The sequence below is a fragment of the Cucurbita moschata genome, unplaced genomic scaffold (genome assembly GCF_002738365.1).
Source record: "Cucurbita moschata cultivar Rifu unplaced genomic scaffold, Cmos_1.0 Cmo_Scf00029, whole genome shotgun sequence".
Classification (NCBI taxonomy): Eukaryota; Viridiplantae; Streptophyta; class Magnoliopsida; order Cucurbitales; family Cucurbitaceae; genus Cucurbita; species Cucurbita moschata.
In genome coordinates this window covers 1,111,599-1,118,675 of record NW_019268545.1, presented here as the reverse complement: position 1 = coordinate 1,118,675, position 7,077 = coordinate 1,111,599, and the positions used below count along the sequence as shown (strand labels likewise).

The 7,077-nt window shown below is 36.5% G+C and overlaps 1 protein-coding gene across 50 annotated transcripts in view; it reads left to right on the top strand.

Moving 5' to 3' along the window:
• Positions 1-533: 533 nt before the first annotated feature.
• LOC111463951 (glycine-rich cell wall structural protein 1.8-like) overlaps positions 534-7,077 on the top strand; it is a 38,224-nt gene continuing 31,680 nt past the window's right edge. The window contains exons 1-8 of one of the 50 annotated variants that reach the window (XM_023107977.1): positions 537-649; positions 701-1,060; positions 1,109-1,180; positions 1,253-1,348; positions 1,469-1,492; positions 1,877-1,972; positions 2,309-2,620; positions 2,669-2,878. In XM_023107977.1, coding sequence (XP_022963745.1) covers positions 638-649; positions 701-1,060; positions 1,109-1,180; positions 1,253-1,348; positions 1,469-1,492; positions 1,877-1,972; positions 2,309-2,620; positions 2,669-2,878 — 1,182 coding nt within the window. In that variant the 5' untranslated portion in view covers positions 537-637. Of the gene's footprint in view, positions 1,061-1,108; positions 1,181-1,204; positions 1,229-1,252; positions 1,613-1,660; positions 1,685-1,732; positions 1,973-2,308; positions 2,621-2,668; positions 2,879-7,077 lie in introns of all 50 variants that reach the window. The other 49 variants (XM_023107972.1, XM_023107960.1, XM_023107965.1 and 46 more) reach the window with 49 other exon arrangements.

Genomic DNA, 7,077 nt, shown 5'->3' with positions numbered 1-7,077 from the left:
AAAAAAAAAAAAAAAAAAAAAAAAAAAAAAAAAAAAAAAAAAAAAAAAAAAAAAAAAAAAAGGAAAAAGATTGAGTTTAAAGGATTATTGAGTGTTTTAAAAGACTTAGCATAGACATTGACATATCAACACAAAAAAATGTTAAATTAGACATTGATATATACATACGAATAATATAACTTGGGATGATTGATTAACTAAAATGGGTAAAAAGAAATAAAAATTAGAAATATGAAGCAAATGGGTAGATGCATGCAGATTTGAATGACTAAATTATGCTTTGATTTGAAGAAAATGGTTTAGAAAAGAAATTTGGTATTGTTCATATAACTTAGAATATCACAGTGATTTTGTAATATGAAGTAAATGAGAGCTACGGAGAAGGTGAGGTGCAAAATCATGTGTATAGCATCGGTAGCCCTAAACGTAGATTTTGAGCCAAACCCATTTTCTGCCTCTTGCGTGTATTGAGTGAGGTAGTTATATTTAGGCCCCATGCTCTCCTTATATATATACCTCTTCACTTAAAGCATTCACATACATATGCAAATGGCTTCTCATAAACTTTCTTCTCTTGTATTCTTCCTGTTCTTCGGAATAGGAATTTGTTCTGCAGCGAGACGTTTGTCAAGTTCTTATGAAGGATATGGTTCTTCAAGTGGTCATGGTTATAGTAGCTATGCTTCCGTAGGAGAATATGGTGTTGAAAATTATGGCAATGGATATGGAAAAGATGGTGCATATGGAGGAAAATACGGGGAATACAATGGAGGAAAGTACGGGGGATATGACGGGGGAAAACACGAGAGATATGATAGTGGAAACTACGGGGGATACAGCGGAGGTAGACACGAAGGATACGATGGAGAAAATTATGGGGGATACGGCGGAGGTAAACACGAAGAATACGGTGGGGGTAAACACAAGGGATACGATGGAGGAAACTATGGGGGATACGGCTTCGGTAAACACGAGGAATACGACAAAGATAAACACGAGGGATACAATGGAGGAAACTATGGGGGATACGGCGGAGGTAAGTATGAGGAATACGACAGAGGTAAACACGAGGAATACGACAAAGATAAATACGGGGGATACGATGGAGGAAACTATGGGGGATTTGGTGGAGGTAGGCATGAGGAATACGACAGAGGTAAACACGAGGAATACGACAAAGGTAAACATGAAGGATACGACGGAGGAAACTATGGGGGATACGACGGAGGTAAGCACGAGGAATATAGTAGAGGTAAACACGAGGAATACGACAAAGATAAACACGAGGGATACGATAGAGGAAACTATAGGGGATATGACGGAGGTAAGCATGAGGAATACGGCAGAGGTAAACACGAGGGGTACGATGGAGGAAACTATGGGGGATATGGTGGAGGTAAGCATGATGAATATGATAGAGGTAAACACGAGGAATACGACAAAGGTAAACATGAGGGATATGAAGGAGGAAACTACGGGGGATACGGCGGAGGTAAACACGAGGAATATAGTGGAGGAAACTACGGGGGATACGACGGAGGTAAACACGAGGAATACGATAAAGATAAACACGAGGGATACAATGGAGGGAACTATGGGGGATATGACGGAGGTAAACACGAGGAATACGACAAAGATAAACACGAGGGATACGATGCAGGAAACTATGGGGGATACGACGGAAGTAAACACGAGGAATACAACAAAGATAAACACGATGGATACGATGGAGGAAAGTATGGGGGATACAGCAGAGGTAAACATGAGGAATACGACAAAGATAAACACGAGGGATACGATGGAGGAAACTATGGGGGATACAGTGGAGGTAAACACGAGGAATACGACAAAGATAAACACGAGGGATACGATGGAGGAAAGTATGGGGGATACGGCGGAAGTAAACACGAGGAATACGACAAAGATAAACACGAGGGATACGATGGAGGAAACTATGGGGGATACAGTGGAGGTAAACACGAGGAATACGACAAAAATAAACACGAGGGATACGATGGAGGAAAGTATGGGGGATACGGCGGAAGTAAACACGAGGAATACGACAAAGATAAACACGAGGGATACGATGGAGGAAACTATGGGGGATACAGTGGAGGTAAACACGAGGAATACGACAAAGATAAACACGAGGGATACGATGGAGGAAAGTATGGGGGATACGGCGGAAGTAAACACGAGGAATACGACAAAGATAAACACGAGGGATATGATGGAGGGAACTATGGGGGATACAGTGGAGGTAAACACGAGGAATACAACAAAGATAAACACGATGGATACGATGGAGGAAACTATGGGGGATACAGCAGAAGTAAACACGAGGAATACGACAAAGATAAACACGAGGGATACGATGGAGGAAACTATGGGGGATACAGTGGAGGTAAACACGAGGAATACAACAAAGATAAACACGATGGATACGATGGAGGAAAGTATGGGGGATACAGCGGAGGTAAACACGAGGAATATGACAAAGATAAACACGAGGTATACGATGGAGGAAAGTATGGGGGATACAGTGGAGGTAAACACGAGGAATACGAAAAAGATAAACACGAGGGATACGATGGAGGAAACTATGGGGGATACAATGGAGGTAAACACGAGGAATACGACAAAGATAAACACGAGGGATACGATGGAGGAAAGTATGAGGAATACGACAAAGATAAACACGAGGGATACGATGGAGGAAACTATGGGGGATACAGTGGAGGTAAACACGAGGAATACGACAAAGATAAACACGAGGGATACGATGGAGGAAAGTATGGGGGATACGGCGGAAGTAAACACGAGGAATACGACAAAGATAAACACGAGGGATACGATGGAGGAAACTATGGGGGATACAGTGGAGGTAAACACGAGGAATACGACAAAAATAAACACGAGGGATACGATGGAGGAAAGTATGGGGGATACAACGTTGGTAAACATGAGGAGTACGACAAAGATAAACACGAGGGATACGATGGAGAAAACTATGGGGGATACGACCAAGGTAAGCATGAGGAATACGGCGAAGGTAAATACGAAGAATACAGTAGAGGAAACTATGGGGGATACGGTGAAGGTAAACACGAGGGATATGCACCCTAAAAAACACATGTTTAGCGGTATAATATACATATATTAATAATATCATGAAGAAATAAAAAAGAGCACCACATAAATAATTTTCTCCCTCATGTATTCAAAATAAAATTATAATAAAGATGGGGAATGGTTACATTATTGCTTATTGTTCAAATGAGAGCTCTTGGTGTACTTACTCTTTAAATAAATAAAGAAGTGACTTTTATTTTTAATCTTATTTGAACAAATCAACTCTTACACTCAATTTGTACCATTTGTGAAGAATGGGAATAAAATAGGTAGGTAGACTTTAAACTCTTTTTAAGTTATGTTTAATATCTATTCCACTATTTTCTAAATAAAACTAAAATAACTTATGCACACAATGTTATCGACTCGAGTAATTTTTTTCTCAAGTACAAAATCAAAGTTATATTTTCAAATATAAAGAATGAAAGCATAATTTTTTTTTTTTGGATAGATTGAAATGAAAACTAAAAGAACGAGCCAAATAAATTGAAAGATTCATGTTTGGTTTAGGAAGAGATCGTCAAAGTTTTGAAATGAATGGAACGACAATCTACTTTCATTAAGGGATTTATTACATAATCGAAAACAGAGGATCTTGAAAACAATTCAAAATTCAGAAGAACTCCGCGAGGGGCATTGAACAGCTGGAAAAAGCTCGGGCCCTCTTACGAAAAATCGGAATATCTTAGCACCAGGAACAATTAATTATTGAAATAGTCTAGCCGAGAAATTTTCTATCAAGTATTTTCCACTTATTAGAAACACATGGTTTAAAAATGAAATTACCTTTTTGTTGGAAGATGAAATAGTAAGTGAAGCTTGGGAGAGATTCAAGGAGATGAAATGTCCACACCATGGACTACCCATTGTATCAAAATGGAGACTTTCTAAAATTGATTGAATATTGCTACTAAACAAGCCATGAATGTTTTAGCCAATGTAGCTATCGTCTTAAAGACGTACAAAATGCAGACTTTCTAAAATTGATTGAATATTGCTACTAAACAAGCAGTGAATGTTTCAGCCAATGGAGCTATTGTTTTAACGACGTACAATGAGATTCTAGAAAGAATAACATCTAACAATTGTCAATGGGCTGATATGAGGAGCAATCCAGGAAAGAAGACCCGAAGAGTACTTGAAGTTGATGTTTTGACGTCTATCAACGCTCAATTAGCATCGGTGACTAATATTCTACAAAATCTAGTGTTGGGGACAAGGTTGGATGACTAAAGCAAGTCCAAACTGTTGCTATAATGACTCAAATTATAAACTAAATTTAGTGTATATTATGAAGAACAACACACTTTTGATCAATGTCCAAGTAATCAGACTTCAATTTTTTATGTGAGAAATCAAGCTAATTAAGGGAACCAGAAAATAATATCTTCTTAAACACTTATAACACAGGGTGGAGAAACTATCCAAACCTCTAATGGAAGGGACAAAGTCCATACAATCAACAAATGCCACCTAAAACAAATTATCCTCCACGTTTTGGACTAGAAAATCAAATGACATATGATCTTCAAGCCAATACTCAAAGGACATGAACTAGCCAAGCTCAACACATACCTCGAACATCGCTTGAGAGCCTAATAAATGAATATATGACCAAAAATAATGATGTGATATAGAGTCAGCAACCATCCTTGCGAAATTTGAAAGTTAAAGTAGGTCAATTGGCAATTGGGTTACAAAATAGACATTTTGGGAAGGTGCGAGCAGATACCTAAACACCAACAAAATGAAGGCAAGGTGCAGCAATAGAATTGTAAAGTGAGAAAAAAATACCAAGTAGGAGAGAAAAAAATTAAAGAACACGACAGTCACTGCCAAGAAGCAATTGATACACAATAGAGATATTACGAAACTACTGAACCTAAGGAGCAAAATAAAAATTATGCAAAAACAATATAGTCTCCTAAAACGTATGCAACAATCAGTAGTGAACAAGAGAGCAGAACATACATACCAACACCTTCTTGTCCACACAAAAAAAAAATAATAATAATAATAAAAAGAAATAAAGAGGAAGCCCATTCTGAGAAGTTTATGGACATTCACAAGGAAATTCATATAAATATACCACTAGCTTGAAGTTGAAGCAAATGACCAATTATGTGAAATTATTGAAGGGCCTGCTCAATAATAGAAGGAAGTTTGAAGAATTGGAGGTGATTGCACTAAATGAAGAGTAGAGTGCAATATTAAAAACCAAGATCCCACTAAAAGAGGAAGACCCAAGCTCGTTCACTATTCCCGTATCAATTGGAGAAAAGGAGTTAGGTTGAACATTATTCGACTTGGGGGCAAGCATCAGCTTAATGCCTCCATCCATTTACAAGAAGTTAGGGATCGGTAATACTAGACCAACTACATTCACCATTTGACTAGTCGATAGGTCCATCACTTATCCCAAAGGAAAGATCGAAGATATTTTAATTCAAGTGGATAAATTCATATTTTCAGCAAAATTTATTATTTTAGGCTATGAAGTGGACTTCGATGTACCAATTATCTTGGAGAGACCATTTTTAAAGACGGGGAGAACACTAGTTAATGTCTATACGAATAGGTGACAAAAAAGTCGAATTTAATATCAATGATAGCATGAAATATTCAACAGTAGAAGAGGAATGCTTAGTAGTTGATGAGTTGATAGAGCAACGAGTAGTAGATGAATGAGATAGTTGGAAATGTGAGCAGGAAGAAGACAACACGTGGAGTAAGTCAACAAAACACTTAACAGTTTTTTATGAATTTACTAGAGCTTTTCAATCACTAGAATTAAAGTTCAGAAAAAGTTTACCAATCAAGTCATCTAATAAGGTGCATCTTAAAAGTAGAACTATTTGAAATGTGGGAGATAGAATTCATAGAATTATTCCTAGCTTCAGGATCGGGAGTTCGAAAAGGACATCACTACTTTAACAATGAGTTTGAAAAGGGCATCACTACTTTGACAATGAATAACTCAAAAATGAAAAGAGAAAGAGTGAGTTGGTCACCCTTTGCAATAAAGAAATACATAAATAACTAAATAAATAAATATCAAAATATATATATCTCAAGCTCCAAGTAAACCATGTAGTGTTTCTTTTCTTGCCTTAGATAGTTAATTTTAATTTCCTTGAGAAGGATTTTAGTATAACTACACTTTCTGTTTTAGTGATGCTTTCTTTTTAAGTTTATCCTTGCCTCCATGGCATGAAAAGATTTCTTGGTTAAATAGGCTCATTTCTCACTTACTCATAGTTGAGATTAAATGATTTATCTGTCTAATCTGAATTCTACGTTACTTAATTGTTATGTCTCAAAATTCTGTGCATAATTATTTACCATTATTGGTTGTGGGAACACAAGGCTATATACAACAAATGTAATCTGTTTGAAGGTCCATCCCGACTAAATCATTTTGCACCAAATGCTCAAATATTTCTTTGAAATTAGCTGCATATTATAAAGAAAAAAAATGATAACATAGATGACAACAAATAAGAAAAGGAAAGCAAAAGAAAGGAATGATAGAAATTAAAAATTTGCTACATAACATGTACTACTTAGTTATTTTGTTGTCTACCTATGAAGTCATGATCATTTTCTTCATGCATATGTCATGATAGTTTCTTTGTCCGACTAATTAAGCGTATAATTAAACACTAGACCTATTATATGTGACACTGGTTAGGCTCAATCTATTATAGTTGATCTTAGTCAGCAAGAATTTCCATTATTCACCCAATCTTAGACTATATTTCTAGCAAAAACAATAATCAAGAGCTTCCACACTTCAAGCTACTTTCAAGAATGACTCTACGTCCACACCAATGCTCATCGAGAACAATGACTAGTCATGTTTGGGGGTATTAAAATAATTCTATCACCCCATTCAAAATGATAATATATATATATATATATATATATATATATATATATATATAT